At 49.8% G+C, this 23,758-nt stretch overlaps 1 protein-coding gene across 1 annotated transcript in view; it reads left to right on the forward strand.

The window, feature by feature from the left end:
• Window positions 1-20,511, forward strand: part of ADAM19 (ADAM metallopeptidase domain 19) — a 79,789-nt gene extending 59,278 nt beyond the window's left edge. The window contains exons 11-23 of the mRNA XM_069484308.1: window positions 462-601; window positions 2,263-2,440; window positions 4,766-4,855; window positions 7,565-7,760; window positions 9,003-9,111; window positions 10,475-10,679; window positions 11,459-11,536; window positions 11,656-11,764; window positions 13,152-13,296; window positions 14,105-14,189; window positions 14,513-14,737; window positions 19,384-19,536; window positions 20,289-20,511. Coding sequence (XP_069340409.1) covers window positions 462-601; window positions 2,263-2,440; window positions 4,766-4,855; window positions 7,565-7,760; window positions 9,003-9,111; window positions 10,475-10,679; window positions 11,459-11,536; window positions 11,656-11,764; window positions 13,152-13,296; window positions 14,105-14,189; window positions 14,513-14,737; window positions 19,384-19,536; window positions 20,289-20,342 — 1,767 coding nt within the window. The 3' untranslated portion in view covers window positions 20,343-20,511. The remainder of the gene's footprint in view (window positions 1-461; window positions 602-2,262; window positions 2,441-4,765; window positions 4,856-7,564; window positions 7,761-9,002; window positions 9,112-10,474; window positions 10,680-11,458; window positions 11,537-11,655; window positions 11,765-13,151; window positions 13,297-14,104; window positions 14,190-14,512; window positions 14,738-19,383; window positions 19,537-20,288) is intronic.
• Window positions 20,512-23,758: the final 3,247 nt, after the last annotated feature.

Here is a 23,758-nt window from a genome sequence, read left to right on the forward strand (position 1 = left end):
TCTGTGCTTGGGATGTATCTACCTCACGGGGCTCGCTTAGAAAGCACTGAGCCAAGTGCATCCAATATTTAAATCAAGGTGGTATTTCCTATGTCAATTACCATATATATATATATATATATATATATAGTGTGTGTGTGTGTGTGTGTGTGTGTATTAAGAGGAAGAATGGGAAAAACCTCATCTTTCATTTATTCAGAAAGCATTTATTGGTCTGGAAATTCATCAGTGAGTCAGAGGTGGTCTGCAACCTTTAAGAATTCAAGAAACATGGACTTTAAAACATTTGATTTCTTAATAATGACAGTGGCTTTAGACTTGCTGTCAAAGGCATGTGGGGAGAGCCCCATGCTCAGAGACAGTGGAATCAGTGGTGACCTGCAAGACTTGGCTAAGGAAAAGGCAGGCAAGAGGGGCAGAGGCGGAACTATCACCTTGACCTCAACTCTCTCTCTGAGCAGGACCACTCCGAGAATGCCATTGGCGTGGCTGCCACCATGGCCCACGAGATGGGCCACAACTTTGGCATGAGCCATGATTCTGCAGATTGCTGCTCGGCCAGTGCGGCTGACGGTGGGTGCATCATGGCAGCTGCCACCGGGTGAGTCAAACAGGAAGGGACATGCCTGGCCAGTGTGACTCAGATCTTCCTCCCAGCTGGCCCCAGGGAGCCTCTGTTACACCTCTGGTGGGGCCTTGGAGAGAAGTGTGGTTTTTACAACAAAGAAATTGGAAAAGGACCAGGCAGGCAAGTGTGCGGAAGGAGCACTAGGCTTCCAGCAGGAGGGTTCATGCTGGTAGAACCCTAAATATACTTAATTTCTGTCTTAGGGTTTTCAGCTGAAAAATTGGCCTGACCACAGGTATTTTTTTTACTTCATGAATTTTTGATGTTGACCCATTTTAATAACAGCCACAATCCTTAAACCTTCCAGCCCAAGGGAGTTTGATCAGTTTGAAAGCTCTGATGTAACCTCTAGAGCACGTTGAAGGAAGGGGACCATCCACACACCCCATGGGGACTCCTCAGCGGGGAGGAACAAGAGTAAGGCAGCTCCATCTCCCAGGAGTCACGAGGGTTTTTAAAACCAGAGCCTTTGAAAGAGAATTATGGAGTTTCTTCAAAGGACTTATCTTCTCATGTGTGGATTCAGACAATACAAAGCACTGGGTTCTTCTAGGCTTCTTGGAAGGTATCCATGCTGGGACCTTGTGTTCTTGTACTCCAGACCATTAGGGCCTGCTTATACTTCTTAGAGGATGGTGTTTCAACATCTCCAAGAGGAAATGCGGCTTTCTTGGAGCGCCAGTGTCCAGGAATTTTTTATTACTTCTTGGCCGTGACACACAGAGGATGATGTTGACATGCAGGATACATATTTATGGGTCATGTTCAAAACCCTATGAGCTCATGGTTAAGTCTACCCCTTTCTCTCCCAATCTAAAAAGCATATCTGTAGACAAATGATTGAGAGTTAATATTAATTACTACCCCAATTTGTTTTTAAATTATTTACAAATTTTAATAATTTAATAATTATTCGTAGCAAATTCCTTATAGCATATCTTACCACTGAAGGAACCCTCCAGTGTTTACCGTTTGATTGGTTTAGAGAATGGGGAGCAGGATAACTCTCTCTTTGTAGACCCAAATGGTGGTACTCTTCATTCTTTTCCCCAGCAGTGGGAACCAGTGGGACCCAGGATCTCCTATACTCTTATGATAAAGAGCATGCGTTTGTGAATTGGCTGGTTGAGTTTGGAGCAGCCTCTGCATCCTTAAAACTGAGACCAGATCACTGGCCCACAAAGAAATTAAACCCATGATCTTGGCCCTTTTTTTGCCTGGTCCTCTGTCCCAAGAGAATATCCCTCTGGTATTAGCTTCAGGAAAAGTTTGAGTTGGCTGATATTTGATTCATTTCTAAGGCTCAAGAGACCTATTGTAACACACCCACAACTCTTTACTTAATGTAAACCCCTCATGCAATGGACAGAAATTGCCACTGTTGATTCTCAAATAGTTCCTCGGGGAAGAATGAGAAAAATAAAAACATTATGGGATGGCTGATATCTCATCATTAAAGATGAAAATTCTAAATTAATGTATTGGTGAATGTGCTAAGGGGGCTGAATGTATAGGCATGCGACTACAGGGATCTGAGCCCAGGTGTAAGCAGCCCCCATGGGTAGCAGGGTTGACAGCTGTCTGGCTGCTGGGTGCTCAGACTCCCAACTAATTCCAACCTTGTCCTCTGCCAGGCACCCCTTTCCCAGAGTGTTCAATGGATGCAACAGGAAGGAGCTGGACAGGTATCTGCAGTCAGGTGGTGGAATGTGTCTCTCCAACATGCCAGACACCAGGACGCTGTATGGAGGCCGGAGGTGTGGGAACGGCTACCTGGAAGATGGGGAAGAGTGTGACTGTGGAGAGGAAGAGGTGAGGGGCCACGCCAGTGCTAGCAGGAGGGGAAGACTTTGCATTGGTTCCAAAGCTCAGGGTCAAAAGAGAATGCAATTGAAAATGTCTTAGTCACAGGCATTTCCTGAACATGACTATCCAGGATCCCATGGCAAATAAGATGTGGAGAGTAAACCTTCCAGATGGACTGTTCCTGCAGCTCTGCCGGTTTCTGGTTGGCATTGTTTGTGCTCAAGATCAGTTCCTCTTGTGACTGTCTGGGCTAACCAGAAGCCAGGACCAGGTGGCATGCTGGCTCTCTCTTCCCCAGTGGAGCTACAGATGTCTCCTCGGCCTCCAGCTGCACTGAGTTTATTCTGGAGGCCACACGGCCGGATATAAGGACTTGAACGTGGGCCTTATGGGGATGCTTAAAATAACAAGCTCGTGCTGTTTAGCCTGGAGAAGAGATGACTGAAAGGGGATGTAGGAAGCACTGACAAGTCTCGAAAGGGCAGCTAGGAGGAAGGAGGAGCAGGGCTGTTTGTATATGAGCTCTTTCCTCCCTTCTGATCTTCAAAGTGATTGTGCAGGGCACACAGCAGAGCTCTGTCGTTTTTAACAAATGCATATGGGCCTGCAAAAAGCAGAACTGGATCGTTTCAGCTCTATTTTTTGAAGGCTGAAAATATGTATGTTAATGCATGCATAACAATTTGGTGTGGAATACACGAGTGACAGTAAACTCTGAGGGTGAGACCAAGGCTCTGTATATTTGGAAAAAATGATTTGACTTTATAACCTTCTTTATGATGTGGTTTTTCTTTTTTTGACACCAGCATGTGACTTTCAGAATAAAATAAGAATTTTACTCTGAACAAGCTCAGAGATCAGCCCAGACCCTTCAGAAAGGAGGGAGTTAGTTGTATTAGTGTGAAGGGCCCAGTGGGGCTTATATTCCAAGCAGCTGCTCATTCAACAGATACTCGCTGGGTGTGGGCTACGGTGTCGGGTGCTCGTGATGGGGTGGATGGCAGAAGTAGACAGAGTTCCTGTCCTTGGGGGGCTGCTAATCTAGTGGGGGAAACACACATTGACCGATTAATTGCAGAAGTATATAAATACAGTCCATGGCAAGTGCCAGGAGGGCGAATAACATGGTGCTCTGAACAGATATAACGTGAGGGGGAGCTGCCTTGCTTGGGTGGGAGGTGACCATGGAGCCCCTATCAGAAGGCCATGGTGGTAGGACGAGGAGGGAAGGCACATTTCAGGCAGAGGAGGAGCCTGTGCCTGCAGGTGGGGAGAAATGTGGTGTGGTAGAAGGGCAGGAACCCAGGTCTGCCTGGAGCCTGGGATGATGGGAGATTAATGGGAGAAAAGTATCCTTGTTCCTTCTCTTAGGGGAGACAGGTGGACAGGTGTCTGTCGTCAGGCGGTGGGATGTGTCTCTCCAACCTGCTAGACCCTCGGCCAGTTAGTGACCATGGGGGGGGCCCCAGACAAGTGTGTGCCTTGGCCAGCCACTGGCCTTCCCTGAGCTTTCGTGTCTCCATCTGTGGCCTGGGGACGAGGCTGCCTCACAAGGCTGCGATGGAGATACATGCAGAGCCCCCCACACTGTCAAGAAATGGTTTATGGATTGATTGGCTTGTGAATATTGTAGGAGGGCGATAAGGACCCTCAGGGTCACTGGGGCGTCTCATCATCATTTTAAAATCTCAGGCTGTGGGGCAGGGAGGAAGAGAGGAGAGCAGGGAACCCCTAGAGACCTTCTGTTCCGGAGAGGTCCAAGCCAGGGAGGGTTTAGGAAGAGCAGCAGACGGAGAAAGAAGTCTGAGGCAACAGACCCAGGAGTTGACCTGGAGTGTGCAGAGAGGTTGTTTCAGCACCGTTGCTCCCAGGCCCTCTTTTTTGGGGCAGGGATGGGAGAAACAAATCATAGAATTGCCGTATAATGTAACATTATGCTAAAAGTCATGTTTTAGAAGCATATGTGGTGACAAGGAGAAATGTGCATATGATGTTAAGTTAAAACCCGTGTGGTTTTACTATTACTGTGTAAAATAAATATAAGTGCATATTTATATAAACATATATATGACAAAATGTCTGGGAAAATAATCACACTCAAAATGTAGCTGCGTCTAAATTATGGTGTGACGATGATTGTGCATATATATATTTTCTGTGATAAATGCACGGTAGCTTAGCAATAAAACTGTAAAGTGATTTTTGGGTAAAGAGTTCCCAGGGGGCTGGGGCTAGGGGGCATGGGGTGGGGTGGGGAAAGCCCTCCCTTCCCAGCCTCCCACCTCCTCACCCCACCCCCAGAGGCTCACACTCTCTCCCCTGCCTCCCCAGGAATGCAACAACCCCTGCTGCAACGCCTCTAATTGCACCCTGAGGGCAGGCGCGGAGTGTGCCCACGGCTCCTGCTGCCACCAGTGTAAGGTAAGTGGCCCTTGCCCCTGCCTGGGGCTCTGACCTGTCAGCGCCTGCTCTGCTGGGCATGGCGGGGATTCACCTCCTTCCTCGGGTAGGGATGGCATCAGAGTTTCAGAAACTTGGAGCTGAACAAAGTTTTACCCTTCCTATTCTGGGCATCACTGAGCTCAAATCATTCCAGAGGGTGGTGCCTCCTTGGAGATGGTAGACTTTTTTTTTTTTTTAAATGTCCAGAGAGAGAATAGGCTTGGTTTTATTTGAGCTCATAATAATAGTTATTGTAGGCCGGGCGCAGTGGCTCATGCCTGTAATCCTAGCACTCTGGGAGGTCAAGGCGGGAGGATCACTCTAGGTCAGGAGTTCAAGACCAGCCTGAGCAAGAGCGAGACCCTGTCTCTACTAAAAATAGAAAGAAATGATCTGGACAGCTAAAAAAAAAAAAAAAAATATATATATATATATATATATATATATATATATAAAATTAGCCCGGCATGGTGGCACATGCCTGTAGTCCCAGCAACTTGGGAGACTGAGGCAGGAGGATCGCTTGAGCCCAGGAGTTTGAGGTTGCTGTCAGCTGTGCTGGTGCCACGGCACTCTAGCCTGGGCAACAGAGCGAGACTCTGTCTCAAAAAAAAAAAAAAAAAAGGCATGTATGCTATTATCTCCATTTAAGATGAGGAAACTGAGACTTACAGAGGACGAGTGGCTTATCCAGAATCAAGCAGTCAGGAAGGGACTGAATCCAACTTCCCCTGACTCCAGAGTCCACATCCCTAACACTGATGTGGGAGATAAACAGTTTATTACTACTGGTGTTACTATAGGACTACAATCTCTAATTCACAATTCTGAAATTCAGAAAGTTCTGAAAATTGAAAAAAAAATATAAATACATTTGGTGACCAAACTTGACCTGAATTGACGTGAGACTAATTATAGCCTTTTCTTTAATCACAACTAAACTGAATATTTATGTTTCATTGGAGAAATATGAATGTGTTTGATCATAAATTGTTATCCCAGGCCTTGATGGGTGGCTATGTAATATACATTTGTAATTATGTATATACAGACATATGTACTTATATACATACATATGCACACATATATTACACATATATGTATATGCATATGTAATTATATATACACATATACATATGTATTATGATATCTGCTTTCAAAAATCTGAGAAGTCTGAAGTCCATCTGGCCCTAAGGTATTAGATGGGATTTATGGGCCTGTGCTTACCACTTGCTGAGTGCTCATTATGTGCCAGGTACTGTTCAAGTCCTTTATTCTAACTCATGCTTTCTAATAACCCCAGGAGAGGGTTATTATCCTGAATTACGGTGAACAAACACGAAGAGGTTAAGTAGCGCATGCCCAAGGCCCCACTGCGGGTTGAGGAGCTGGGATTGGAGCCAGGCAGGCTGGCTGCAGGGCGGGGCCCCTTCACCTCCATCTGGCCCTGGCTGGTGGAGGTGTGTCCTGCTGCTTCCTCTTGCATGCATCACCCCCACCCAGCCTTGCAACTGGGGGTCTGCTCTTTCAGCACAAGCCACTCAGCTGGCCCGTTCTCAACCTGAGAGTGGCCAGGAAAGAAGCCTGTCTGCCTTTTCTCCTGGGAGTGCCTTGTGGGTGGTGTGGAGTCACCCAGGGGCAGGGAAAGGGCTCTATTCTCAGTCACAGGCTTCCTTGCCCAGCTCAGGGAACTCACAGTGCGGCGCCAAGTCCTTCCAGTCTTGGCCGAAAGCCTAAGAATAAGCATGAGTGTGACCATTTCATTCAGTCCAAGGATTTCAGTTTGAGCCTCAGAAAGGATTCCCTGGTATCCGAGACCCTGACTTCAAGCCCTGACTGTGTGATCTGGGGCAACCTGTTAACCATCTGAGGACTAGTTTCCTGATCTGTAAAATAGGAAGAGTATTAGTAACCTTGGCCACCCAGGGGAGCAGTAAGACTCAAGTGAAAAGGCAGTTTTCTCCATTTTCCCCAGGTGTGTTATTTATCAGGTTATTTGATCTGTAAAGTGGGGCAAATAGCAGTATCCATCTCATGGGTATTGTGAGGATCACATGAGATAAGACACTCATCCCAGTGCCTGGCTTGGTAATGGAGATGTATTATTGCAAAGGAGCTTTGTAAATTCAAAAATGTTATATGAATGCTAGTTGTGTGTATGTGTGTGCGTGCGTGTACATGTATTTATGTGTATGTATTAATATTAGTGGGCCAGGCTCCTCCACCACTTACTATGAGACTTTGGATACGTTGTCTAACCTCTATCAGCCTCAGGTTTCATCATCTATAAAACAGGGAAAATTATATGACATAGGACTATCATGAAAATGAAATGAAGTACTATTTGTCCTGTGCATGTAAGTGGGAGCTGCATGAAAGTAGCTGGTATTACAAAGCAAGTAGTAAACTGTAAATTATTCCATAAATATTATTTCTTAGCTACTTCTTGAGACTGCTCTGAAGAAGAAATGAGTTAGCATTTGTGAAAACACCTTGAAAACTCTAAGTCACCATTCATATGAGAAGGTTGATGATGGTTTGAACTAATGAGGTCATGTAAAAAGTACTCTGAAAGAGTGAAAATGGAAAATTCTGTTCCACAGGAGTGATACTTACAAGCTCAACAAGATAGGGTTGAGAGCAAGGAGGACACTGACTGTTTTTTTTCCTTCTTGTGCCCCTGCCCAGCTGCTGGCTCCTGGCACCCTGTGCCGTGAGCAGGCCCGGCAATGTGACCTCCCGGAGTTCTGCACAGGCAAATCTCCCCACTGCCCCACCAACTTCTACCAGATGGACGGCACCCCCTGCGAGGGCGGCCAGGCCTACTGCTACAACGGCATGTGCCTCACCTACCAGGAGCAGTGCCAGCAGCTGTGGGGGCCCGGTAAGCACAGCCCTCCTCCCGCCCCAGCACTTGCGAGCCAGCCTCCCTGTCAGGCCCTTGGGGCAGCGTAGAATCACAGCTTCAAAACAGCACCTCCAGATACTACCTCCTTCATCCCCTGGACTCAGGTAGACATTCAGGGAGAGCCAGTGGACAACATTCTTCTCAGTCCTTTGGCACTTTTAATTCTCAGGGTGGGCAAATGGATAAGAATAGTCCAAAAGAAAAATGAGCAGAGGATGGAGACATAAAAGCAAATGCAAATGGCCTTTAAGCTATGAAACGATGTGTAACCTCAGTCATATCAAGGGAAAATAAATTATAGCTACTATGAGGTAGGGTTTTTATATAGATCAGATTGGCAAAGACCAAAAGTTAATAATGATATAACAAGGATATTGATATAGTGTTGTGGAGGGTGTGAGGAAACAGGTATAACCTCCTCGAAAGTTATTTGGAGATATCAAAATTTTAAATGCACTTATTGGACCCATCAATTCCACTGCTTAGAAATGTAGCTGACACTTGTACTTGCACATGTTTGTGAAGATACATTTACAGAGTTGTTCATTGCACCATTATTAGTTATAGCAATAAACAACCTCTATGTCCTCAGTAGGAATAGATTAAGTTAATTCTGGTACATCCATAAGATGCAACGCTATATAACTGAATAAAAGAAGGCAGCTCTGTATTTACTATATAAAATCATCTTCCACAATAAATTAAGTGAAACATGCAAGGTCTAGCATAATGAATAGAATATGCCTTCACTCTTTGTTAGATAGACAATCTCTAGAAGATACACACAGAATTGTATCTGGGAGATACAGAAGATAGAAATACAATTATCTCTAGAAAATACATTGTTAATAAGTGCTGTTTATCCATGATTTAGGGAAGTAGGAACTGGATGGCTATGAGAAGAGATTCCAAAGACATACTTTATATTTTTAAAATTGTGTGCATGTATTATCTATTTTTAAAAATCCTGAAATGGGACATGGCTTCTTCATTAGAGAGCAGGCATAGCATGTAAACCTCCATGGATATAAGTGCTCAATAAGGCAGGAAGAGCTGATTTTTCTAGGAATAGGTCTTGATGAGACTATGGAGATGGAAATAACCTGGTCGGGGTACAGAAACAAAAGGCTGAGTGTCCCCTCCCAACAGACATTCTTAACTTCATGATTTTACCAAGGGTAACTTTGGGCAAGTATACTGATCAATGTTTCTTGCCAGGAGCCCGGCCTGCCCCTGATCTCTGCTTCGAGAAGGTGAATGTAGCAGGAGACACCTTTGGAAACTGTGGAAAGGACATGAATGGTGAACACAAGAAGTGCAACATGAGGTGAGGACCACAGGGCAGCCCCCATGAGGTGAGGGTGACAAAGCAATTCCTGCTCTGCCCTCCCCACTCCTGCCTGGCCCAGCAGCATGGCTGGCCCCAGAGCTGGGCCTTTAAGTCAGTCAGTTGAAGTCAGTCATCTATTCTTAGCCTATTGTTTAATAATGTACCATTCAGCCCTAAGGAAAGGGGGGTTGTGGATGGCAATGCTTCCTAGAAAGCTGAGCAGGCTTCCTTTTGGGATCATCTTACAGTGGGGCGGGAAATTGGCCCTCTTGAATCATTTCTGCAAGTTGCTAATTATACCTTCATCTGAATAGCCCATCATTTATTCATTCACTCATTTATTCATTCATTCCAACCATCCACCTACTCACCCATCCACTCACCTATCCATCCATCCATCTACCCACCCATCTATCCATCCACCCACTCATCCATCCATTCATCTACTCATCCATCCATCCACCCACTCATCTATCCATCCACCCACTCATCCATCCATTCATCTACTCATCCATCCATCCATCCACTGTCTATTGAGAGTTTACCATGTGCAAGATACTGTGCTGAGTGGTTGGAACTTTTAATTAACAATACATTGTGATAATGGGAATGTGGAGAGAGCCACCCAACCTAGCTTAGTGGATGAGGGTGGTTTCCCAAAGGAAGCTATACCTACAGTTATGCTGAGATCTGGAGCATTTATCTAGGTGAGCAGGGTGGGGAGTGGTGCTGGTGCCTAGGAGAGTGTTCTAGGCAGAGAGATGAGTAGAGAAAAACTAGCAGTTGGAAGAACTGGTCACAGTTTGGTAGAGCTGAGGTATAATGTTGGGGTGCCGTGGAGAGGGGCTGCCGAGAAATGAGCCTGGACAGTTAAGCAGGGGCCAGATTGTGAAAAGCCTTGAGTGCGTGGCTAGGGAAAGTTGGGACTTTGGCCTGAGAGCAGTGTGGAAATCAGACTCCTATGGGGCAAGACTGGAGACAGGGAAATCAGTGGGAGAGAATGGGGAGTCAGAGATGACCCCAGGCTTCTGGCTTCTTAGAGCTCCTAGGTGGATGGTGGTGGGAAGAGCAAAAAGAGACAGATTGCTCAGGTCAGGCAGTTGTCCCTGAAGTAAGGACTTTCCCAGGCCAGTTCTCTGGCCCAGATCTGCTCAGGGACAAGGAGCCTGTTCCCCTCCCATGATCTCAGTCCACATGGAGTCCCTCCTGGGGGGGTCCCTAAAACATGATCCCTGCCCTGGACCTTTGCCCGACCGCACACAAGCCTGTTGTCTTGGTCAAGAAAGAGCGAAGCCCTCTGGGCCCCCAGCCCTCACCCTGCCTCTGATTGCCTCTCCTTCCCTCCCTCTCTCGGGCCCAGAGATGCGAAGTGTGGGAAGATCCAGTGCCAGAGCTCTGAGGCCCGGCCCCTGGAGTCCAACGCGGTGCCCATCGACACCACCATCATCATGAACGGGAGGCAGATCCAGTGCCGGGGCACCCATGTCTACCGGGGGCCCGAGGAGGAGGGTGACATGCTGGACCCAGGCCTGGTGATGACTGGGACCAAGTGTGGCTACAACCATGTGAGTCCCTTCTCCCAGCCTAACTCAGGAGCCAGCTGCAGAGGGAAGTGATTGAGAAGCATGAGCTCAGGAGGGAGGATGGCTGGGCTCGCACCCCAGCCTCCCCAACCCTGGGCCTCAGCCCAGGAACCCTGGGCTTGCTTTATGAAGCGTGTGTAGTGACAGCAAGCACCCACCGCTCAGAACTGCTAGAAGGGTAAAGGAGATAATCCCTGTAAAGCACTTAGATGGGCTGGCTATGGCCATTTTCGCCCTCATCGTTAATTCACATATGAATTAAAACCAGACTAGGAGTCAGGGAAGCTTGAGGAAACTAATTTCAACTATCTCACAGAGTTGGTTGTGATAATGAAATTATAAAAATCATTTGAAGCACTTGGTATATAGTACCTGGCACAGAGTAACCTGCTGTCACCACCATTATTTTTAAGTATAATATTACAATTAGTACATATTAATAGACAAGTAATTAACATAATCCACATAATATATACTGTAATAACACACATTTGATATTATATTGTTAAATATAATATTTTAACAGTATAGTATTTATTGTTTTCTCCCTGATCTCAAAAGTAATAGCAGAATTTAGTTAACGGCTGTCCTGTCCTTGGCTTTTTAGTTTGTTTTTTTTTTCCATTTTTCTCTATAATAAATGACCTGAAGTGGCCTGCCCTTTTGGGCACGCTTATGTTCTAAGTCCAAAACCCCGTCTCCTAATTCCCCACCGGCGTCCCTTCCCCTGTACTGATGATGCCGCTTTCTCCCCACTGCAGATTTGCTTCGAGGGGCAGTGCAGGAACACGTCCTTCTTTGAAACCGAGGGCTGCGGGAAGAAGTGCCACGGCCACGGGGTGCGTGAGGGTGCTGGGCTCCTCGAGGTGGGGGCGGGGGCGGGGGCGGGGACAGGGCGACCCTGCGGGCGGCTGTCGCTCTCCGCGGTGCTGACGTCCCTGCCTCTCCGTCGCCCTAGGTGTGCAACAACAACCAGAACTGCCACTGCCTGCCGGGCTGGGCCCCGCCCTTCTGCAACACGCCGGGCCACGGGGGCAGCATCGACAGCGGGCCCATGCCCCCCGAGAGTGAGTGGCGGCCTGCGTGGCCCTGCCCGCCCTGGCAGAAGGGCGGGCGCCGTGGGGGCGGGGGGCAGGTTGCTGAGCATGCACGTGGAGTCAGCTTCGTCGTCCTGATTTTGTAGATCGAGAGAGGGGCGGAGCAGGAGGAGGGACAGGAGGAGGGACTGGGCAGCCTGGAGTGGGGCGTGGCCCAATGGCCCTTTGTCCTCCCTGCCTGAGGAGGGGAGCCTGCTTAGAGAGAGATTAAGCCAGTCTGTGGGCTGGGCGAGGTGGCTCACGCCGCCGTAATCCTAGCACTCTGGGAGGCTGAGGCGGGTGGATCACTGAAGGTCAGGAGTTCGAGACCAGCCTGAGCAAGAGTGAGTCCTCTCTACTAAAAATAGAAAGAAATTATATGGACAACTAACAAAATATATATAGAAAAAGTTAGCCGGGCATGGTGGCACATACCTGTAGTCCCAGCTACTTGGGAGACTGAGGCAGAGGATCCCTTGAGCCCAGGAGTTTGAGGTTGCTGTGAGCTAGGCTGACGCCGTAGCACTCTAGCCTGGGCAACAGAGCTCAAAAAAAAAAAAAAAAGATAGTCTGTAGATCACTGAATGTTTCAGTCCTTTGAGGGGTGGGACAGTGACTAGTCCTTTTTGGATACTTAAAAATTATCATGAACCTGGGGTACATTATGGCAGTTTAGATTTCCTTTGGTGAATAAAGGTTAAAATGGGGAACCAGACACGCAAAAAAGTTTTAAAAGTTTTTTAGTGGAACTCTCATGGGTTCCAGCCCTGTGGCTTCCAAACTTTTTTTTTTTTTTTTTTTTTAATAGTAGAAAAGTACTTTTGAAAAAAGAAAAAGAAAACCCAAAATCTTTCAGGGATGAAACCCCAATGTATAAAATGTATAAAAAAGTATTGTTTGTTTTATTGGAATACATATATTTTATCCATTTAAGTTTTTAATTTGTGAGAACATTGAGGTGGTTTTCATAAAACAAAATGTGAAATTATGGATTATGGGTGAGGGTTCTAGTCTTAAATCAGTCTCAGTATTCTGTGGTGGTTGCCTTGTGTCCAGGAAAAGTATGATTCAGGCTGAAAACTAGTGTCAGATGAGAACAGAGCTTGACCTGCTTGCCTCTCTTCAATTAAGCAAAAGTGGCCGTAGAAGCTTCGGAAGGTCTGCACAAAGCAAGTTGACCTGGCCCTTTAAGCAAATATTAGTGGTTTCCCAGTGGTACACAGTGTGTGTGTTTTATTGTAATTTGTCAGTTAAAGTGAGTAATACAAATTAAATGCAAATCAAATATCTGAAGAAGAATCAGAAGTACATTGTCAGAAATCCACTGCTATAGCCCAGATAGCTTCTAAATCTCCCATCTGGGTTCTGTTTCTGGAAGGTGTTGGTCCTGTGATAGCGGGAGTATTCTCAGCCCTCTTTGTGCTGGCGGTCCTTATGCTGATGTTCTACTGCTGCAGACAGAACAACAAACTGGGCCAACTCAAGCCCTCGGCCCTCCCTTCCAAGTTGAGGCAACAGTTCAGGTACGTTGGGGTCCCAGGAGGGACTTGGGCGTCTACTTATGAATCATAAAGCTCTTTGAAAGAAGTACCTAGGGAAAGTGTTGGGGGTGCTGGGTCTAACTTAAGGAAGATAAATGCAAGGTACACACTGTCCTCTTCCTTGCTGGGATGCTCTGTGACCATGGCAGACATCACTAGTTGATTTGACTGTAAGTTCTCACTACCGAGCCTGGTCCTCACTCCAGAACCCTTCTCCGCAGATGACCCAAACCAATTCAGGTTGGAATATAAAATAAAATTGATTTGCCATCCTTTATCTAATTGATTTGTTCCCCATTTTAAAATGCAGGAAACTGAGGCGACAGAAGGGATCACTAGCCCAAGTCAGTCATGGGGGTGGCTGGACATCAACTCAGGACAAAGACCAAAGTCTTTTTTTAAGTGATTCCTTCTTTTGGATATTGCACATGTGTAGTCTCTGAGTCCCTATTAAATTACACTTGTTCTGGAGGGGATTGTAAGTCCCAGGTCTTTCTGAATCTATGCCCAGGGGGACTCGTTGATGGCTGGTGATGTCTCCTTAGAGGGGAACGGTCTTAAAAGGATGAAGGGAAGGTGCTTTTGTATAAGGCCAACTCTTTTTCCTTGGGAGCTCTCCATTGGCCACACACAAGTCTTCCTTGGGAAGATGGGGTTTGAGAAGACCAATCCTACTTCCTCCAGAGCAGACTTGGGGAAGATTTAGCTACTTGCTGGCTGTGCTTGGGTAGCAGGGAACTCAGTCGCTGCCCTTTGCTGACCGTCTCCCCCTCCCATTCCTCATTACTAGCTGTCCCTTCAGGGTGTCTCAGAATAGCGGAACTGGTCATGCCAACCCAACTTTCAAGTTGCAGACACCGCAGGGCAAGCGAAAGGTAAGAGCTTTGTCCCTCGAACATTGTTACTTTGCTGTTATCCCTCAGGACCATGCTGAATTTTCCTAAGAGCCTCTGTGGGCCCTTGGGACTGGTAATAAAAGCCATTTTATTGGCTTGAGAGACATGTCAATTTGTTTTGACGTCCCCTAGTGACTTTCAAGGTTGCATCTGACCTCTGGGATGCTAGGGGTTTAATGAGTCAGCCTGTCTGTTCTCCCCTTGGGCTCTGGTCTTCTCAACGAGGCACACAAGGGCACCCCTGAGTTTTTAAGTGCAGTAAGGAGTCCTTGTCTCAGACGTTCCTTGTCTTATGCATACAGGTGATCAACACTCCTGAAACCCTACGGAAGCCCTCCCAGCCTCCTCCCCGACCCCCTCCGGACTATCTGCACGGCGGGTCCCCACCTGCGCCATTGCCAGCACACCTGAGCAGGGCTGCTAGGAACTCCCCAGGGCCTGGGGCTCAAGTAGAGAGAAGGGAGTCCTCCAGGAGGCCTCCCCCGAGCCGGCCAGTGCCCCCTGCACCAAATTGCATCCTCTCCCAGGTAAGTGGATTCTCAGCAACCCTGGGCTGGGAGCATCGCTCTTAAGGCCACCTGCAATGGGTAATGTCAGTGGCTGGGAAGATGGAACACAGTGACTGCTCTTCCTGTGTTCTGGTGAATACCGGGGGCCATGCAATGGGTTAGAGCAACGAGCAGGAGGAAGTAGCCTGCCCAGGCAGCTCCTAAGCCACATAGCATTTCCTCCCCGGGTGGCCTATTTCATGACACACCACTAACCACCTTCCCCCACCAAATTAACTTCTTTCAGTTCCCCATTCTCTGTGTCCTCTAGGTCTTTGCACCCGCTGTTGTCCCTCCTGACACTCTCCTTCTGCCCTTGGCATGCCAACTCCTATTCATCCTCAGATCTGCTTTCAGATGCCACTCCTCCCAGGAAGCCTGAGTTTCGTACCCTTGTACTGCTCTCATCATAGAACTTATCCCACCAACTTGTACCTGTCAGTATTTTCCAGTAACCAGAAGTCTTACAGAGGGAAGTACCTTGATCCCTTGCTCATCCGACGGGCAGGGCAAGGGCAGGGGTTCAGGCTCTCCTCCCCCACCACTGGTGCTCATGGAAGCAGAGCCCCCACCCCTTCCCCCACCCCACGGTCTGTGCTCTGAGGGCTCCAACCACACCTTCTGGCGGAAGTTCCCTCCGTGCAGACACAGGTGTTTCCGGGGTGGTGGCTTGGTGTGGTGCCTTCTGGAGCCAACCTGTGTGTTTTGGGTGTGACACTTCAAGTGAGACTGCTTTTCTTGGGCATGTTCCAAGGGCTCCAGAGGGCCCAGGCTGTCTCTGATGCTAAGGACTGCGGGGCTGGCTGCAGCCCGTGGCGGGTCCCTGGGATGTGGGGCAGTGGTGCGGTTTGGCAGAGCTGAGAGCATCCGGTCTGGTGCTCAGCTTTGAAACTGCTACTGTCCGATTCCCCTTGTGTGGGGCAGGGGTGGGATAGGAAACCTGTGGAGAGAGGGAGGGGAGGGATGGACAGGCAGAGAGAGAGGAGAAAGGGGAAAAAGCAGGAGGAGGGGAGAGGGGAGAGGAGATGGAGTGTATTCGTGTGCAGGGGCCGCCATGACAAAGCACCACACACTGGACTCTTCAATGACAGACTCTTATTGCCTCACAGTCCTAGAGGCTAGAAGTCCAAGATCAAGGTGCTGGCAGGGCTGGAATCTCCTGAGGCCTCTCTCCTTGGTGTGCAGATGGCCACCTTCTGGCTGCGTCCTCGCATGGCCTTTCCTCTGTGCCCGTGCGTCCCTGCGGTCTCTCTCTCTGTCCAAATTTCCTCTTCTTAGGACACCAGATTGGATTAGGGCCACCCTAACAGCCTCATTTTAATTTAGTCAACTTTTTGAAGACCTTATCTCTAAATACGGTCAGATTCTGGGGTACTTGGGATTAGGGCTTCAACGTATGAATTTTTTTTCAAATGGTGGAGGGCACACAATTCAGTCATGACAGAGAGAGGAGAGAAAGGAGAAAGCAGCCATGTAGAGACAGGCGGTGAGGGGGACACGAGGGTGCCTGCGGGGGGACAGGGCCATGTGTCATGGGAGCAGCCCACTCAGACCTTTGTTCCTACAAACCCACCGCAGGCTTGTTCAGAAAACATGGGGTTGGCCTCACCCCGTGTCACCCTGAGGCGCAGAGCACTAGGACTGAGTCAGAGTGTCAGGGACAGTGGGGGAAGCAGTGCAGCCCGCGGGTGCTGCTGGCAGGGGGCCGCCCAGCTGGTGGCAGGGGCCCCAAAACCCAGTTCCCGAGCACAGCTTCTCCGGGCCCCTGGCTTTCTCTGTGACAGGCAGTGGGAGGCCACTGCTCTGAGGGGGCTGCAGGGACAGGATCAGGCCAGCCACCTCCCTCCTCAGAACCATCCCAGAAAGTGAGTTGCTGCTGCCCTCGTTTCTCACTGAGGCTGATGAGTGTCAGGGTTGAAGGGACTCGCCTGCCATTGCTCAGTTTGTGAGTGGAGGAACCAGGACTTGAACCAGTGCTCAGATAGCTGAGTGAGACTCCTCCAGCCCCAGGGACACTCACAAGCAGCAGCTTCAAGGCCTCCCAGCTGGGGGGTGGGGAGGGGATGTAGACCCCCTGGGGAGGTGGCCAGTGAAACTTTGTCAGCTCTTCTGCTCTTTTCACAAATGTGTATGAGCATCTGCTCTGCCAGGCAACCGTGAGCTAAGCAGATGCCAACTTTGCCACCAGGATCAATTTTGCTGCGGAAGAGACTCTGGGATACATGTCCTTACACTGCAATAAGTGCTGTGAAGGAGAGGTTCAGGGTGCTCGGAAGAGATAACAGGGGACTTGACCCAGTCTGGGAAATCCAGGAAGGCTTCCCTGAGGAGGTGACATTTGAACTGAGACATGAAAGAGGAACATCCCATCTGTGATGGGAGAGAGCCTCACAGGTCAAAAGAACTTAAAGGCCCGTGTGTGGGGGGCCCGAGGAGCTGTGACATGAGGCTGGAGAGCCAAGAGGGGATGGACTATGCCCAGGCCACGTAGACTTGGTCAGGACTTTGGTCTGCATTCCATGGGAAGGGGATAGTAGAGCATGGTGACGTGGGGAGATCTTACAAAGATCAATCACTCTGGACTGCCGTAGGCAGGAGGGAGGTGTCGTGCCTGGGAGGGGCCCATAGATGCTTCTGGGGCTGCTAATCTTCCACGTCATTCCCCGGCTGGGGGTTACTTAGTGTGTTCACACTGTGATAATTCATCTAGTTGTACATTTATGATTTGTTCACCTTTTTATGTCTACATTACACTTCAATTAAAAAATAGTTTTAAAAAAATGAAAGGATCACTCTGGCAGCATTGGATGTCCTAGTTAGAAGATTTAGAGGTTGTCCTGAGAAAGATGATAAAAGCTGGGAGCAGTGAGTGGCAGGGGTGAGGAGTGAAGCCAGTGAGAAATGTGTAAAAGAGGAAATAGACAGGACTCCAGGATCTAGTGCAGATAGGGGTTGGTGGGGGGCGATGCCCCGTGTGTGGCTTGTGCGACCCAACCCGATGGGGTGAGATGCCACCCGTGAGGGAGGGAGCCCTGGGCCGGAGTGGTTCCGGGGCTGTTTCCGCTTCAGGAAAACAGTGCTGGGCGAGGCCCCTGGTAGAGCTGAGCTGAAACCTATCAGATGTGGCCTGTGGCAGGTCCTGCCCTGGTAGGCTCAGTGCTGACGGGCTGATAAGGCTCCTGCCCAGATAACAATCCCCCACCCCACCCCCACCCCTGGTGGCTCATTGCGCACAGCAAGTGGCCAAGGGAGTGCAGCCCTTCCCAGTTGCACCCAGACACCTGCGCCCAGCTGTCACTCCCCTCGGGAGATCCCTGCCCTGGCTTCCGGCAGCCACTGCAATTTGGCAGCTGGTCTGGGATGGGGAAGGAGGGGATTGCATTGTCCTTGGGGTGGAACTGAAGGTGGCTTTTGGGTCCCAAGAATTTACTTCGATTCTGTTGCCTGAGCCTTAGTTTCTGCTGTCAGTTTTCTGATGCAGAGAAGCTTCTTGTGGAGAATCTCGGCTCTCTGAGTGGCTCCGGCCCTCTGCGTGCTCGTCTTCTGTCCGTTCTTATGCTTATTAGTGACCCTGTTGAGAGAGGAACAAGCCGCAGAGAGAAGGCTCTGGAACTCCCGTCTGGCTCCTCCTTCAACTCCACCAGCATGGGGGCCTGTGGGTGGCACAGGCCATTCTTTGTACCTTAAAACATTTTTTAGACACAGAAGAAATACATATTTATTTTAAGGTATTTGGCTAGCACAGTTATTCAACTCATGTGTGTCGAGTGCTACTGTATCCTAGGCACTGTTCCGGAAGCTTGAAATGTGTCAGTGCACGAAACAGACAAGGACCCCACCCCTGCCTCTCTTCTTGTGGGGGTGGGAAGATAAAGTAAAAATCAACCAATGTGAAAAAAATGTGGTTTCTTCTTTTTTTCTTAGATTTTCTTTTTATTTGCATAGGCAACATACACATATGCTCTTGCTAAAAATATTGACCGTTCACCTGGACCACCCCGCCCCCTTGCACACCCCATCCCAGGGTAACCTCTGTTCCCAATTTGGTCTGTGGCCTTCTCGACTTCTTTCTGTTCCTGGATGTTTACATTAGATGGGGCGCGTGGTGACTTATTTTAGATAAACTGTCCCCTGCAGCTTGCACTTCAGCTTGCTTTTTTCACTTAACAACCGTCAAACATCAACCCACATCAGCCTACTTCATTCTTTTTAAATGCTGCATCATTTATCACCTTATAATTTTAGTTATTTCTCCACCGATGGAAGTTTTGGCTATTTATAGTTTCTTTGCTGTCACAAGCAGTGCTGCGGGGAACCTCCTTGCCATTTCAATTTTGTGCACCTGTGCAAATAGTTCTCTAACAGGGGTCATAGGTAGTGGGATGATTAGGTCAGAGAATGATCATTTCTAATTTTGACAGACGCTACAACTTGCTCTCCAGAAAGGCTCCTTCCTGAGCATATAAACACGCTGCGTGCACACAGACACACCATTGCTTTTAAAGTGAGAACATGAAGTATATGTCTTTCTTCATCTGATTTTGGTGCATAAGATATCAGGAGCATTCTCTTTCGGATGGGCCCTGCCATCGTCCTTCAAGTGAGGCTTACTGCTTTCTCTCCAGGACTTCTCCAGGCCTCGGCCGCCCCAGAAAGCGCTCCCGGCAAACCCAGTGCCAGGCCGCAAGGTGCTCCCCAGGCCAGGCGGTGCCTCCACGCTGCGGCCCCCTGCTGCCACCCCGCAGCAGCCCCGGCCTCTGGCAGCACCTATTCCAAAGGTGAGTCCACTGCGTCCGCCTGAGCCCTGGAGGTAAGAGCCCAGTACCAGAGGGCTTCAATGGGGCAAGTGTGGGGCTGAGGAAACTAACCAGCTCGTGCTTCTGCTCTTCCGGGCTGAGCTTCCAGAACAATAGCCAAGGACAAAAGTTTAGCATTTCTTGGTGCCTGCTTGACCGTCCGTCATATTTGTGGCAGGGTGTTTTGTCTCCTTGTGAAAGGCGTTGCTTGGGAGCGTGAGCTATGGTGGCTTCACACCTGCGTCTGCACCTGACCGGCAGAGGGACCCTGAGCAAGTCCCTCTCTCCAGCCTCAATTTCCTTTCTGTAGAAAGGAAATCCGCTGTAGAAAGCAGAAGGCCCCAGCCTCATCAGGTTGCTGTGCAGAGCGAGGCGGGGTGGGCTGTGCACACACAGGCCCTCTTGCGACCTCTTGTCCCGTACTCTGGCCGACAACCTGCGTTCCCACAAGGCGCTGGGAAGTCTGTGGGCTGCACTGCGGCTTTAGGGGGGAAGGGAGGAGGCAGGAATGACCAGTCAGTTTGAGCTGGGGCCCCCACCACAGCCTCCCCGCAGGGCTGGTGCGCTGGGCGAGCAGTTGCATGGACAGGCTTCCACCGGAAAACTTTCCTCTCTGTGGACGGTCCATCCGACCTTTCAGGCTGTTACAATCGGGAGGACGGCTCCCGCCACCCGGTCCTGTCGATCAGCAGTGAGCTGATGTCTTTCTCCCTCCCTTCTCCTTCTTTCCACAGTTTCCAGAATACAGGTCACAGAGGGCTGGCGGGATGACTCGCTCGAAAATCTAGACCCGCCTGAGGGGTATCTTCGTTTCCTTTGAGGACTCTGGACTCCACAGAGGATCGAGGGCCAGGGAACCTGAAAGAAGCATGTCCGGCCACCTCTGAGCTCCGCCCACCCTCCTCCAGAACCACCACGTCTCCGAGAATCTCCTTCTTGACTCGGTGCCTCCTCGGCTTCCTCGGAGACCCAGGGGGACTGTGAGCCCATGGCTTCTAAGGGTGGTTTTGTGCAATATACAGCCCCGGTAGGGAGGGGAGTGCTCGGAGGAGGACAGGGGGCAGCTTCTGCTCCCAACCTCCCAGGTCAGGGCTGGCCGAGCTGGCCAGCCCAGCGGGGAAACGTCCTGTTCAGCCCCTCAGGCCAGGATGTGGCTTGCAGAAGCCACCCGTCCATGTCCTGTGGTGGAGGGTACGCATGAGACCTTCCCACTGCTTCTGTCTCCCTTGATGGCCCCAGGCTGGACAGAGGCTGGCACGTACCCATGCCTTTTAGCTTTTAGGGATTGAGGAAGGGGCAGGCCAGCCATTGCTGTGGCCCTGCCCAGGGCTTGGTCGAGGTGACGACTTCTGGCTAGGTGCCTGCATGTGACAAGCCAAGTCCCCTCCCCACTTCCCCCCAAATGCCCACGTCCCCTTATCCACACGGGTCACTCTGACTCAGACAGGTACTATTTGTAGGCAGTGTAGACAGCAGGGGAGCGCCAGGCTCGGGCCTCCTCTGAGCTGAGATGCCAAAGGTTGCGACTCCCGACTCTCGGTCATTTTGGGTTGCTTTTTGTTTTTTCTTCTGCACTTTCCTAGTGCCCCATGCTTTTAGCTTTACCTTCCCCCTCAGACCTCCTCTAATGTGTGGTGCTTGGGTGAGCGGACCCTCCGCAGTCCTGACTTTCCGGTGACCAGGTGCTTGTGACCACAAGTCAGGGTCCTGCCTCAAGGTTGGCCACTGGATTTCCTGCATTAGATCTCAAGAGCATTGGCCAGAGTAGACTCAGGGCATGGCCCTGGAGGTCCTGTCTTTATTTTTCATCGTGTTTTGTGACCTCAGCAGGGGCAGGGTCTTCCTCCTTACTCCCTGACCTGCACTGAGGTGAGGTTCCCCCAGGGATGGGGGCAGGTGTGGCGAAGGCAGCAGACACCCTAGGAGGCCCAGCTGTTAACAAAGTGTGCACAAGGGAGCCAGCCTGCCCTGGTGGTCTGGTCGCTGGCTTGAGGTGGGACCGTGGCTCTCGGAGCAAGAGCAGACCTGTTTCTAACCAAGGGAGTCTCTGCAGCTGAGAGCCCTCGAGAAGACAACCATCAGCAGCTGTGCTGGAACAATCAGCGCTGGGGCTCCTCCCCTTCTCCCCAACCTGGCTTTTATCCTTCACTTCCTTTTGTCCTCTCCCCCTGGTTGCTGCCCGTCCCTGACCCTCGCAGAAGGAGAGCTGTAAGCAGGTAGGGGAGCTGGGCTCCAGTGGCCCCGTCCTCCGGGAGCAGGGAGGGAGGACTGTGCGGTGCTCTGCTAGACAGGACAATTTTCTCAAAGTAGCGGGAGACGTTCTCCGAGAGACCGTCTCCCGCTCCAGGAAGGTGCTGGGTGGCTCTCCAGAGGGGAGCTGGCCTGACTTTCACTCCTTTGGGGCTTTCCAGGGGGCTCCCTGCCTCCTGCAGTGAGCAGTTGTTTGTTCCCGAAAACCTCAGTGCAAGGACTAAGGCCACCTGCCACCCCAGGGCCTCCTTATAGTTCTCTGCACACAGGTGCTTCTTAGATGTTCTTGGGTTTGTAGATAAATGGGGGATACGGGACGCGCACAAACCTGGGGTGGATTTAGAAAGATCTCAGGAAAATGAGTTCCTCTACCTTCAGGGTGGCTGTGATACCGGTACCCTGTCTCCCTGGCCTGGGCCCTTCTTGCTCCCAGATCCATTCCCCACTTTCCTGGCGGCCTGATTAAGTCAGGAGACAGCCTTCCATTTAAGGCGGGGCCCCAGAAAAGTAAAGTGAAAATAAACAACACCCCCAAACCCCAGCCCATGCCTCATAGATGTTCCTGTGGCTTGTCCAGGAGGTAGGCGGGTCTGAAGGGACAACGCCACGGCCATTGTGACAGCATGAGGCGTCTGAACCTGCAGTCCACCCTCCCCGGAACCATACCCCAAAGAGACCTGGGTGGTTTTCTTGCTTTTTGTTTCGTTTTTATTTTTTCATTATTTTAATACCACCTCCATCCCATAAAATTGTACTGTGAACTGGAAGATGGTGGAGGTTTTTTTGAATTCGATAGAGACCTTTGGCAGCTGGTTCTATATTGGCTGTTTCCCTCCTGGCCCCGTTCAGGGAGGCTGCGGGGTGGGGGCGGGGGGGGAGACCCCCCCCATGCATCCCCTTTTCTTTCCAGTGCCCGTCGTTGCTCCTGTGAGGTGTCAGATACAAATAAACCCGGGCTTAGGGAAGGAGAGACCTTATTCGAAAGGATTATTGCAAGTTGGGGAAAGGAAATACTGCCAAAGGGGGATGAGGGGGGCTTTTGCAATGGGGAGCATGCTCAGACTGACCTACTGCAAGATCAGCAAGCGTCTCGGAGCCCAGGCAGAGAAGGCCTTTCCTTTTATTAGAAGAAGTAAACATGGCTAGAGAGAGCCACATGCAGGGAATGCCTCTGTGCCCAGCCTTATTTGGAGGTGGATGGGCTGTTAAGGAGGGGAATGTTTTCTGGCTGAGGTTGAGGGCAGGTCAAGGTCCAGGGTCTGGTGGGGAGGAGGGAAGCCTAACTAAAGTTTGGTTTAGTTGAGTTACCACCCACTCGGATAGAGATGTATGTAAATCTTTATAAAAGCTAAATTAGCCTCCTGCCAGGTTTACAACTCTGGAATGTTTTTCTTAAGGGCCTTGGAGCCATCTCTGAAATATAAATCTCAAGCAAGATAGCGCCTCTGTCTCCCTGTCTTTCTGGGAGTTTTAGCCTGGGCTCCGGGCTCCAACTTGTAAGTACCTGCTTGTGTCAGTTCCTTTTAGCCTTGCGGACTTGGCCCTGTAAAAAGAAAGCCCTTTTCTGCCCCAGCTTGGAGACGCTTGCAGATCTTAAGGTCCGAGAAGCTTGCAGACTTTCTGGTCAGAGTGTTCTCTGTATTGCAACACACCTTCCCCCCATTGCAGTAGGCCCTTACCATTTCTTGCAGTCTTTCTTTTGAGTATCTTCTCTCCTTACCTATTTCCTAATTTGTTCTTATTTGACAGAGGGTATGGAAGTCTTGCATTTTTAAAATTAGGGACCAGTTCTAAAGTGAGTAATTGTGCTAAATGCATATATAACAGCTCTGCTGGACAGCCGAGAAAGCCAAGGGAATGCCAACTGGAAAGGTCCCCCATCCTGAGGGAAGCCTGCTAAGGAGAGGTTCTGCAAAATCCACACCCCATGTCCCCAAAGTCACCCTCCGCGTGT

This window comes from Eulemur rufifrons, chromosome 10 (genome assembly GCF_041146395.1).
Source record: "Eulemur rufifrons isolate Redbay chromosome 10, OSU_ERuf_1, whole genome shotgun sequence".
Taxonomy (NCBI): Eukaryota; Metazoa; Chordata; class Mammalia; order Primates; family Lemuridae; genus Eulemur; species Eulemur rufifrons.